Source organism: Dermochelys coriacea, chromosome 20 (assembly GCF_009764565.3).
Source record: "Dermochelys coriacea isolate rDerCor1 chromosome 20, rDerCor1.pri.v4, whole genome shotgun sequence".
Lineage (NCBI taxonomy): Eukaryota > Metazoa > Chordata > Testudines > Dermochelyidae > Dermochelys > Dermochelys coriacea.
Genome location: NC_050087.2, coordinates 18,391,596 through 18,403,712, shown reverse-complemented (window position 1 = coordinate 18,403,712; position 12,117 = coordinate 18,391,596). Strand labels below are relative to the sequence as shown.

The window sequence follows — 12,117 nt, the reverse complement described above, 5'->3', positions numbered from 1 at the left end:
GGACACGAGGCACAAACACGCCAGCACCAGCTGGAGAGAAAGACTTGATCCCAGGAATGAAATAGTCCCAAAAAGGGCCAATTATTAAAAGGCAATTCCAGCTTGGTACGGCGTCAAAGCCCAGCATGCCTTGAACACAAAGGGGGCAGTAGTTACGAAGTGCCCCGCTGAGAGCAGTCAGCTGTAAGTTACAGAACTGAAGCTACTCTCGATAACCAAGATGTGCCAGGCAAAGCGGCTCGTGCCCTGGCTGGTTTGGGCCCGCGGGAGGGCAGCTGCACTGGAACATACAGTAGTGAGCACGGACCAGCTAGGAGTCCACGTGCCCCGAGATACCTGTGGCCTCCTCTTTCACTTTCGCCAACACACACGACTTGATCTCCAGCCCGATGGATTTTGCCAGAGGCGGAGGCACGGCGTTACCGACCTGAGAAGAGAGGCAGGGGAGCCATGAGCTCTGTGCAGATCCAAGCCACGTTACATTAGGAAAGAGCAGTACGGCTTTCACGGCCTCTGCTGTGATCACCCGCCGAATGACCCCATTCCGAGCCAGTCTCTCTCCTTCCTTATCTGGGCATCCTGCTTGCAAACAGGAACCCAGAGTAGCCTCTGATTCCCTGGCGAAAGGTCCTTACCTCAGCCTTGCATTAAAGGCTGGGGTCTGACCCTCCACCAGACTGCACTTTGTGCCGTCATTCACACTGGCCCCATGGGAGCATGTCTACAAACTGATGTGAACAGAGGAGTGGGGATGGAGGACTGGCCCTGCTGCACCATACCCACCAGGTGCAGGGGAAACCGGACTCACCCAGCACCTTCTCCGCAGTCACCCACCTGTCTGTGTTTGTCCAGGACATTGCCAAAGAGCCTGTAGGTGTCAGGGAAGCCCTGGGATCGCGCGCACTCCCGCACGCTCACCACCCGGTGCTGCTCCGGATGAAGCACTCGGCCCTGGGAAAGGGAACCGGGACACTGAGGCAGCTGTGAGTTCCCAGCCCGCTAAGGCCAAAGGTCGGTCGGACGGCAGCGAGAAGGGGTGCTGCGGTAGGTGCTGCACCGGACCCTGCCACACATGCCTCCGAGAAGTTGAGTTTAGACTCAGCACAAGAGTGGATCTTGCTCACAGGTGATTTAACCCACAGCGACCAGCCGTGCAGACATCTCCCTACCCCCGAACAACACAGCCCCCACATTCATGCCCCTCCCAAAACGCAGCGGCAGCCATGGCTGAGCCCCAGCCCACCCACAGAGCTTACCAGCTGCTGTCGGGGACACGCTAACGCACCTGTTTGCCCATGGGCTCTGGGTTGGTGACGGTGGTGCTGAAGAAGCCATCCCACTCTAGCCTACCGTACAGCCCGGCCCAGTGGTTGTGCCGGTTGCCGGTGTGGGGCAGGCACCAGGGGATAAGGGTGTTAAACTGTCGGTCTGCAGGGTCGCACGGTTTACCTGCGGGAGGGAACAGAGCACAGGGATTTCCTCTGAGCTACAGGCCAAGGAGTAGACTAGAGGGGACAATGGCTAGGAAGCTGGGCTAATAGCCTGGTTCCCGTATGTCCCATCCCAATACCCAGTGCAATGGGCCCTACGAATTTAAGCAGCACAGAATTAACACATTTTCCATCCCCAGTGTTTATCCTGTGGAACTCATCGCCACAAGATGGAAACTGAGAACAAGCACAAGAAATGGGTCTGAGAAGAGCAGATGCAGTCTATGCTCTTTAGAATGAGAAGGGCTCTCAGAGTTAAGGGAGGAACTAATTAGCAGTCCCCTTCTCCCGCCAGCCAGTTCCAGTGCCCTCCCTTCTGCAGCACCCACAGGGTGACGGACCCTGCAGCAGCATTCCAGCTCCCTGCCCCACCCCAGCTCTCTGCGGGCACCCCCCTGTACCTTCCGCGCAGGAGCACACCCCGCGCAACGCTCCAGTACTGCTGCGCCCATTCTTCTTCTCGTGGTGAGTGTACCGCAGCTTCCGGGTGGTGGTGCCGTCTGACAGCCGCACCTCGATGTTGGGCAGGTCACGCCAGTCTGAGCCCGGGGCCAGGGGAATGTGTCTCATCCGAGCAGCTACCAGCGCGCTCATATCCTGCAAGGTCAAGCCCAGCATCCAGCATTACCCTTCCACCGCAGCTTACCTGATACTGCCCCACAGCCGGGTCTCAGCATGCAGGGCGCTGCTGCTGCTGGGAACTCAGGGGCAGGTAGAGGCAGGTTAGCCTGGGGTAAAAGCTGGGGGCCAGGACACGGGGCCCTGGGTTCCATGCTCTCCTCTGTCACTGCATCTCTCTGGGCCTCAGGTCCCCCGTCAGTAAGAAGGGGTAATAACTCCACCCTTGGCTATAGGCAGGGCTGGTCCCTCGCGCTGTCTGTGAGGGCCCAGCCCAGCAGGGGCTTGATCCCCGTTGGGGCGTCTGGGTGCCGCTGCACCTCAGCGAAAGCCCTCACCTTGCAGATGTGATCCCTGAGGATGGGCTGATACTGCGAGCCCCTGATCTGCCTCTGGAACCAGGACTGGGGCTCCCCGTTGTAAGAGATCTCAAGTGCCGAGGCGCCGTTCCTGATCTCCGGCAGGTCGGACATGGTGTCCCGGACCGTGATGGTTCGGAAGGGCCCCGAGTACGTTCTAGGAGGAATAAAGGAAGCTGTCACCTAGCTAGTCACAGCTCGCCCCTTGCGGCACTGCTCCCGCCCCTTCTCACTGACCAACCCACTTCACACAGGGGAACACCTGGCATGTCTCAGAACAGCTTGTTCCTCTCCCGGGCATTTAGAGCTGACACTCCAGGGGCCCCATCCACATCCCAGGCTGGGTGCAGCACTGCCAAGGACGCACTCACCTGGTTATATTGCTGACAAACTTCTTGTCGTCCACCACGACGCTCAGCTGGCAGGCCCGGGGTGCGAACACGTGCAGGGGCTCAGGGAACATGGGCAGCTTCTCTCCAGGAGCCGCAGCGAGGACAATGGCCCTTCGACGTGTCTGGGCCACGCCGTACTGACCCGCCTGGACCAAGGGAGAGCGTCCTGAGCAAACGTGAATGTGGCCTTGTGTCCCCCGCGCCCCGGATAAGACCATGGCATCCTGAGCCTGAACGCACCAGCTGCCGGGAGAGCGGCAAGGTGGGAACAGCCGCTGGGGAGCAGACCCAAAGGGCTCAGTGGGGCAGCGTTCCAGCCGTGGAGTCCCTGCTGCAATTCTGGCCCAGAGGGGAATGAGTTTAGCGGGCGGCGGGGGGTTAGCTCAGCAGTCTCTCTGGCCAGGGCTTGAAGAGGAGTGCAGCCTCCATCAGAGCAGGGCACCCACCCCATGCGCCCAGATCCCGGCTGGCGCCAGGCTCCTACCTGCAGCACCCCAAAGGTGCACTGGTAGCCCATTCGCACAAGGCACCGCAGGGTGAGCTTCAGCACCATGGAACGCTTGAAGGAGACAAAGTTCCTCACGTTCTCCAGGAGGAAAAACCTGGGCCTGTAGTAGTCACAGTAACTGCACGGGGCGGGGGGACAAGCGAGATTAGAGATGGGCTCCTGCCGGGCTAGCAGACAGACCCCTGCAGCCAGTGCCACAAACTAACCCTCCCCCACTGGAGGTTTTGCACAATTCTGGTGACTCTCTCATGCCAAAACGCCCAGAGCTTTCAAGCCTCTCTCAGAGGCAGGGCGCAGGGCCGTGCGAGTCTCCCGAGGTTCAGGGGGGCAGGGGAAAGAGAGAGTCGAGTCCATGGGGAGACGAAGCAACCAGCCTGGGTCTGCTGAATCCCAGTCCAGTGCCCTACTCCTGCTCCTCCCTTCCTACCCCACTGATGGCTACATGGCCATTGAGAGAGTCCTCAGCAGCCCCTTTTACCCTCACTCCCTCCTGGTAGACAGTTCAGTAGTTAGAGCAGAGGGCTAGGGTTCCTGGGCTCTTTGACCTCAGGACAAGAACCATCCCCCACAGTGTTGTGCCTCAGTTTCCCATGAATGTCTAGCCCTTACCCTAAGGTCAAAGCCCGCCATGCACAGGTCACATGAGGCCCCGGGAAGCCTCCTTGGGAGGAGGGGGGGGGCCAGACCCCTGGCAGCACCTGCAGACCCAGTTTGCATTTCCCTAGCAGGGCATTCCCAGCCAGAGCCCACCTGCTCTGATAAACATACGCATGGGGCTTCTCAGGTGCGCCAGCGGCACCCAAGCATCAGGGGATGGGCAGCTGGCGGCAAGGCCTGGCCCCTCACCTGAGAAAGGAGACCACCAGGGAGTTCTTGAACTTGGAGTAGGTGCGGGAGTTGAAGCGGTTCATGCCGCTGAAGCCCTGGCAGGGCGGGCCACCACACAGCATCTCCACATCCCCCTTCTGCGGGAGCTTCTGGCCCAGCGAGTTGGTCTTCTCGCCAGACATGACCAGCTTCAGCAGCACGTTGCAGTCCTCGGTGAACACCGTGGTGCCGGGGTTATTGAGGCGGAAGGCCTGGGCGGCTGGCTCCCACATCTCGATGGCCCACAGTGTCTCCGAGATCCCTAGGGATGGAGGGGGAGCAGAGGGCATTAGACCCGGCAGGCGCCTCTCACCAGTTCCACCCAACTCAGCTCTGTCGTTTTCAGGGAGCATGTGTGTGTGGCTGCGAGAGGTGGTGTGGTCTAGTGAGCGGAGCATTGGACAGGAACTCAGAACACCCGAGTTCTATTCCCGCCTCTGCCACTGACCTTGGGCAAGTCCCTTTCCCTCCCTTGTGCCTCAGTTTTCCTCCAGCCCCTGGGTCTATCTAGGCTGTGAGCTCTTTGGCCAGGGACTGATTCATATGAGCATCTGTGCAGCGCCCAGCAGGAGAGCGTGAGGGTTGTGTCCGGAGGCAGGAAATCAGCCATGGAATTCCAGGACCTGCTCGCAGGAGGGCAGCCTAGACTGGTGGGTTGTGACCCCCCAGGTGGTCGTGGTTGGTGAGTGCTACAATCTACTATAAAGCAAAGCAAATCTTGCCTCCCCATTCCCACCCCCCGCTTCAAGGTCCCGTATTCTCCGCCACCCTCTGGAAAGGCATATACATGCCATCGGTTAATTACTGCTGTTATGGTAAACCTAAGGGGGTGAGACACATTTTGCTTTCAAATAAGGGGCTGCCAACCTGCCAAAGCCAAGGAACAGGGGGCCCCTCTGGGACTCATCTGTGCCAGGACCTCCAGGCACCACAGTACTAGAAATAATTCACACCAAAGAGACGCAAGAACGAAGGGCCCCCCAGTGCCCTGGCTCTACCCCTGGAGCTGTCCCCCCACCGTCTCTCCTTGCCTGCTTGGTGGAATCCCTCAGACAGGCCCCCGCAGCCTGAGAACACATCGAGGGTGCGCAGTTTGGGCAGCTTCACCTCAGCAGCCTCCTGTTTGCTCTGCTCCAAGGCAGACACCGACTTCCCTTTGCCTGTGTGGGGAAAGGAGAGACCGTTTGTGCCGGCACCCAGCAGCCTCTCCAGCCGCAGGCAGGAGCAGGCAAGAACTCCGGGTCAGTCACTTTCTAGCAGGCACTTGTGGATCTTAAGACGAGCAGAAAGGGTTAAGGGGCTGCTTTCCAAAGGGCGGCTGGCACCCAAGCAGCAACAGGGGAGAAAAGAAACACGAAACCAGCACAACAGCTTGGGCAGATGCCAGGCTGAGCTCCTTGGGCAGACAGCGCCTCGACTCAGAGTCTGCGCAGTGCCCAGCACTGTGGGGCCTGGGCCATGACTTGGGCGTCTGATACTGGAAACTAAGCTTTGGGAAGTGGGTTACGGTTTCACATCGCTGTCCCTTTAAAATGCTGCGGGAGACACACCCGTACCCTGCATGACTGTTAGTTCAAACCGGCATTTCCAGTGTCTGGTTAATGTACAATGCAGCTTTCACAACAGGCCAATACTCTGTTTTCTCTGCAAAGTTGCGGGCAAGCTGGGGAATAATATGGAGCAGAAGCAGCTACAAAAAAGTTGCAAGAGACAAAAGCACCAGGATTTAGACTTACCTTTGCCTTTCCCTTTCCCCTTGCCTTTATTCCCAGATCTACGGGCATGGTTCGGAGGATCTTCAAAGCTCTTGGTTTTTGCATTGTAAGCCTGCAAAGGGAAGGGGTTAATCCGGCACGGAACTGGCATACGGTCGTAAGGCTCACTCGTGCCCTATAGGCCACAGGTACAGCTGGTGTTTGGGAGTTTCAGAGGATGCTGCCCTCGTGGGGACTACGTTACTTCATTTAATGTAGGGCAGAGACAGAATCCACCCACCCCCTTTGTCAAAACCTGGTGGTCACAAGCCCCCATGTGATCCTGCAAACTGCCCACTGTAAGCAGATCAGGCCCTCATCTCCACAGCGAAGCAATCCTCTTTGGGAACTATGACGCGCTTCTGCCAGCTCTTGGAGAGAGGGCTCTCTTATGATTCTCTCTGGACTCCCCCGAGAACAGCTCACGTGCCTCGCTGGCCTGCTCAGGACAGATGGGGCTGCTTCCCTTTCAAAAAAGCTTGGTAGAGTCAAGCAGTGCAGTGTTTGGCAAGCGCCTGTCACCACTGCAAGAGACGCTCATTGTACCCAGCACTACACTCCCCTGGCAGGTAGAAAGAGTCCCTGAGACTTGTGATGAAGAATGATTTGGAACATGTGCCCCAGAACTTGGATACTGATGTTTACGATGCGCAAGTCAGTTCTAGCAACCCCTCTCGTCACCTGCTCAGTTAGCTACAACCACCCGCTCCACCCCAGTGCGTCTCCAAGCAGAGCTGTGCCCACCATGAGCGGTTACCTCAAGGAAGTAGAAACGGTCCGACCCGCTGGCAGAATAGTCCTGAATACATTCCGTCAGGTCCTCTCCGTACTCCACCGCACAGCGTCCCTGCACGGCCTTGAAGTCCAGCGTCACTTCCTCATCACTCCAGTACAGCAGGTTGATGTCCGAATGGTAACTTGCTTTCATGGACTTGTGGGTGTTCTCAGGCCTGCAGCAGACAGATCACTTTCACTAGGGAGCATGCTTGGGGTGGGGGGAAATAGGAAAGAGACTGTGCATTATACCCTTGCTTCCCCCCTGCACACTGCCTGCGTCCCAACATCCACCGTGTTAAGCCTGTCCCCTTAGAGAAGACAGACAGGAACGCTCACCCAAATCTCTCCTACCCCGTAGCTCATCCTGCTGATTCGTTCTGGTAAACAAAGCAACTGGTTTGTTATCCCAGCAGGACATACAAGGAGGTGGGAGTAGCTCTTGATGGATGACCTAGAGTGTGGGCTGAGAGGAAAGCGAGGAACACTGCAGAGCTGGGTAGGCCTGAATGGAGCATCAGGTTAGGGTATGTCTACACTGCAGCTGGGAGTGTGCTTCCCACCTCAGACAGACAGACAGACGTGCACTAGCTTTGCTCAGACTAGCTAAAAACAGCCGCGTAGCTGGGTGTAGCATAGGAGCAGCTCAGGCTAGCCACTGGAGTACATACCCTGGGGAGGTTTGGACGCAGGCAGCCGCTTGCCCAAGCTATCCCTGGCCGCAGAGCTAGCACGTCTGTCTGGACGAGCTAGGAAGCACCCTCCTAGCTGAGTGTAGGCGGACCCCAGGAAGAGTTCATGTTTGTCTTGGCAGCACACTGGCTTTGCTTTGGGGACAGGGTGGAGAAGGCCCCTACTCGTGCTGCTCCTCCCCAAACAGACCTTACGGAGGCTCTGCCCGAGCCCAGCCCCAGCTTACCTGTAGAACTTGTAAAGCCGCAGCTTGATGTCGGCTTCGTTGGGCTTGCCATTGCTGCGTATGCTGCAAAAGATCTCCTTGATGCGGCCCACACGGTATGGCTCCGGGGCGTCCTGGTTGCTGCCCTTGATGTACTCTGAGGACTTGCGGTAGTGCTCTGGGTACAGCTCCTCATCCACTGCCTCCTTCTTGGGGCGCTTGGCTGGGCTGGCCAGCTTCATGCTGGGGTAGGGGGGGAACGGAGCAGGGGGTAAGAGACGCTAACACTAACGCACGGGCTGCCCACCGACCCACCCGTCAGAGGACAATCCAACACAACCCCCCGAAGCGCCTCCTGCCTGGCAGCGACTCTGCTTTCTGAACCAGGGGGCTGTTCTCCAATTAAGAGCCCCTCTGACAAGGCAGAAAGCCTGCCTGCAGCAGGGAGGTACGAGATCTTGTGGGGTCCCCTCTCCTGCATGTGCAGCCCCAGCATTTTCCGAGGCATGTCAAAGCCTCGATGCTGCCGGGACACGCGTCTCCTGAATTGCCAGAGCGTCTCAGGTGCAGCAAGCTCTCTAGCCCAGTGTCCCGTCTCTGACCAGTTGCTTCAGAGGAAGGTGCAAGACTTAGATTCACTTTGGCAGGAAGATCTTCGGGGCAGGAACTGTTGGGTGTTCGTGCAGAACTTAGCGCAATAGGTCCTGCTCCAGGCTGGACTCCTAGGTGCTACCCAAATACAAAGACAACACCCTCCTGATGGCAGCTGCATGATGTTTAGGTCTGGCCTTTATTACAGCTAGCGATTCGGTGCAGCCACTCCCCTGATGGAGGCTGATATACGTCCGTGAGAATGTCCTCCTCTGCCAGTGACGGGCTGCGTGCCAGTCAGTCTGTAGAACCAGGTTACCCGAGTTTCAGCCAAACCAGCACCGTGTCTGGCTACCGTATCCCCCCCGCCCCCAAAAGAAATTTTATTCCAACTCACCCTGCAATTGTAGTGGGTTTATACGTCCATAAGCCAACTAAAGAAGCTCAATCTATAGAGTTTACCCAAGAAAAGATTAAGAGATGACCTGATCCCAGTCTACAAGTGGCTACTTGGGGAGAGATTAGGACAGTGGAGGGCTCCTTAGCCTAGTAGAAAAAGGCAGAATGAGACCCAGCGTCCAGAAATTGAATCCAGACAAAAGTCAGACTAGAACTAAGGTGCAGATTTTTTTTTTTAGACCGGGAGGGTGATTAACCATGGGAACAACTTGCCTAAGGACAGGGTTGATACTCCATCACATATGCTCTTAAATCAAGACCGAGTTTCTTTCTGTTGAGACTGCTCTAGCCCAAACTCGGGGGAGGATCTCTGCGGGAGGTTGGACCAGATGATCATCACGGTCCCTTCTGGCTTTTTTGGTACTTAATTTATAGCTGAAGCAGACTGGTGTGTTCTCTGTTATGGGAGATACTGAAGATGACTCTGCCATGGGGGCTGTGAATAAACCCTGAGGAGAAGAGACAACCTCTGTCCACTTGGCAAGAACCAACCTGAAGGAGAAAGCCTCTGGCAGCAGGAAGACGCCATCTCCTATCCTGTACTGCACTCCGTTCTTTGTCGCCAGGCGGTAAAACATCTTTCCGTCCACCTCTTCTTGAGGCTCCATGACTTTGAGTATTTCCTTCTGCCTCACCTCGTCCAAGCGAGCGCAGCTCATACAGAACCTGTGGGGAAAGGAGAGGGTTTGGAGCTGGATGCAAAAGGCAGCTGGACCACTAGCAGACATTGCATGGGCCCATCTGCTGTAAATTGCCATTTGTTTGGCCTCCAAGCTCTTGGGGTTAGGGACTGCCTCTGTTGTATACACAGCACCTAACACAATGGGGGCCTGACTCTCTCTCTCTCTCTGTGGGTGTGTGTGGGTGTGGGTGGGTGTGGGTGTGTGGGTGTGGGTGTGGGTGTGTGGGTGTGTGGGGGAGAGGGAGAGGGAGAGGGAGAGGGAGAGAGAGAGAGAGAGAGAGAATCAGCACTCCTATTTGAGCCAAGATAGAAGTTGAAAATAGTACTAGATAAAATTATTCTTTCCGTGTGTATTAGCCGACAACATTCTTCCAATAAACCCCAAGTTACTGTTAGCACAGTCCCTCAGACAGCTGAGCTGAGAAAACAGGAACCAGCCAGTTTACCCCAATTGTTTTGAAGCTACTCTCCATGCGCAAAATCTGCCTGCCTTGAGCTGGGCAACAAACAGAGTACAGATAAACCCATCTCCGGAGAAAAGAGGGAGCCTTTCGCTCCAGCCCAGCTGGAAGCTCCCACCAGCCAGCCAGCCTCACGAACTCACTTGTACTTGTTGTCTTCCAAGGGCTGGGTCTTTGGAGGAGACTCGAACCTGGCATACTCTTGATCATACCACATTTGGTAGAAATAGGTTCTGCCGTCGTCTTCCACCATCTTAATCTCCATGTCCAGCCCCCCCTGTGGGGAAAGACAAACTGTAGGGGCCCCACAGACGGGGCAAGCTGCTGGCTGGATCCCGCCGCCGGACAGAACGTTGACATACCCAGGATACTTAACAACCAAAAGCAGCATCACAACAAACGAAGCCTGTGTATGATTCTGAGAACGAGAGGAACCAGGACACCTGGGTTCTATTCCCAGCTGCGCCACTGACCTGCTGCATGCCGTTCGGCAAGGCACTTCCTCTCTCTGTGCCTCTGTTTCCCCTCCTACCCTTCATCTCTCATCTGTTTACACTGCAAGCTCCTCAGAAGAGGGACCATCTCTCACTGGCTGGGCATACAGAACCTCGTGCAACGGGGCCGTGACCTCATCTGGGGGCCACTAAGTGCTACTAGGACACAAGCAATCTAGTCAATTTCATCAGACAGCTGTTTTCTCCAAGCAGGGATTATACAAGGGGACACTTGCTCAATGACCAGCAGTGCACTTGAAGCATTTGCCACTTGCTGATGCCCCAAGATAAACAGACTAGGCCCTGCTTGCCTACATTCGGTACCGATCCATGCAGAGCTCTCCCGCTAGGCTAGCTTTCCCACAGGAGGCCCACCAAGACGACGGCACCACCCACCTCCAAGGCCCAGTTTTCCGAGGGAGCCTTGTAGACGACGTTCACTTTGCCGTGGATGTAGGACAGCTGCATGTCTTCGCACTCGTCCACCAGGAAGAGCTCCAATGAGTCCGAGGTCTTTCCCAGGACAGTGTCGATGCCCTGGCAGAACCAGTGGGCATGGAACATTTGCCCACTGCTGTCTTCCCACAGCGCAGTGACTCTGCAAGGGAAGGGCTTGTGTTTTAGCACCACCCCCAGGCTCCCAAGGGAAAGATGCTTTCCTCATTGCTAGACGGAGTACAAAAGCTTCACCCTGAGCGGGCCGGGGCTAACAAGACCCCAGGCAGAGAAGGTCCAGGGGAGAGCTCTGGACTGGGATTCCGGAGACCTGAGTTCTCTTCCCAACTCTGCCACTGCCCTGCTGGATGACCGTGGGCAAGTCACCTCCCTTTTCAGAACCTGGGTTTCCCCTCCCACCTGTCTGTCTCATATATTTAGACTGAGCTCCTCAGGGCAGGTCTCTTACCACATGTCCAAACATGCAGGTGCCAGCACAAGGGAACCCTGTTCTAGACTGGGGCCTCTAGGACCCACCATCGCACAAATCAGTAACAGCAGAAACACAACCCCACTCAGACACGGACCCCCCAAAATCAATGCAGGAAACGCCCGTGTGATCACCGCAGGACATGCACCGGCCCCTTCCCAGAACCCCTCTGGCACACACTGCGCGTTCATCCCCGGACCGCCACAAACCTGGCTAGGTACAGAGGTTTGGAGGGCTCGTCGGGGCTGACGGACACGCAGTCCCCCACCTCCAGGGTCTCGGAATCAATGCACACCTTCTGGTAATAGTCCTTCTTCCCGTCGCGCTGCAGACAAAGGCTCGTTATTATAACTGGCAGAAACCCCATTACCCACTGTTTTCTCATTTCTCTCATGGCATGTAGCTAGAGACCCTTCCCCTCTCTGCTGGACAGCGCCTGGAATTCACGGGTGAGCGTGTTACGGGTCCCTCTCCGTGCCTTCCCACAGAGCCTACGAGTGGACAGCCCCGGCTAAGGAGCCTTAGCGCTCTGGCTCCAGCAGCTCCTGCTTTTAGCTAGAGAGGTCCCTGGCTCAGTCCCTGGTGTGCTGGCCATGAGGGCAGCCATCGCATGCCCGTTCGAGGGAGTTGGAGGCTTTCATTAGCCTTCCGCTCTAGGCAGCCTCACTGAGCATCCCCGCTATGACTGCAGCAGAGCTACTGGCTGGTGGGGCTGGAGAAGCCGTGAACCCTGACCCTCATCTGTTCCCAGAGACAGGGGATTCTAGCCCCCGCATTGTAGGCACTCCTCGGCTACAGCCCAGCCGTCACGCAAGCCACCACCCCAGCCTGCAAACAACAGGGAC

General features: G+C 56.7%; 1 protein-coding gene across 3 annotated transcripts in view; it reads right to left on the bottom strand.

Moving 5' to 3' along the window:
• DNMT1 (DNA methyltransferase 1) overlaps positions 1 to 12,117 on the bottom strand; it is a 31,976-nt gene that overhangs the window by 530 nt on the left and 19,329 nt on the right. For all 3 annotated transcript variants that reach the window (XM_038378838.2, XM_038378839.2, XM_043506950.1), the window contains exons 18-33: positions 11,482 to 11,597; positions 10,744 to 10,945; positions 9,997 to 10,130; positions 9,203 to 9,376; positions 7,682 to 7,903; positions 6,746 to 6,938; positions 5,971 to 6,061; positions 5,266 to 5,394; positions 4,214 to 4,496; positions 3,344 to 3,485; positions 2,839 to 3,005; positions 2,447 to 2,624; positions 1,892 to 2,087; positions 1,286 to 1,449; positions 835 to 951; positions 337 to 427 (exon numbers count right to left, since the gene is read on the bottom strand). In XM_038378838.2, coding sequence (XP_038234766.1) covers positions 337 to 427; positions 835 to 951; positions 1,286 to 1,449; positions 1,892 to 2,087; positions 2,447 to 2,624; positions 2,839 to 3,005; positions 3,344 to 3,485; positions 4,214 to 4,496; positions 5,266 to 5,394; positions 5,971 to 6,061; positions 6,746 to 6,938; positions 7,682 to 7,903; positions 9,203 to 9,376; positions 9,997 to 10,130; positions 10,744 to 10,945; positions 11,482 to 11,597 — 2,599 coding nt within the window. The remainder of the gene's footprint in view (positions 1 to 336; positions 428 to 834; positions 952 to 1,285; positions 1,450 to 1,891; positions 2,088 to 2,446; positions 2,625 to 2,838; positions 3,006 to 3,343; positions 3,486 to 4,213; positions 4,497 to 5,265; positions 5,395 to 5,970; positions 6,062 to 6,745; positions 6,939 to 7,681; positions 7,904 to 9,202; positions 9,377 to 9,996; positions 10,131 to 10,743; positions 10,946 to 11,481; positions 11,598 to 12,117) is intronic.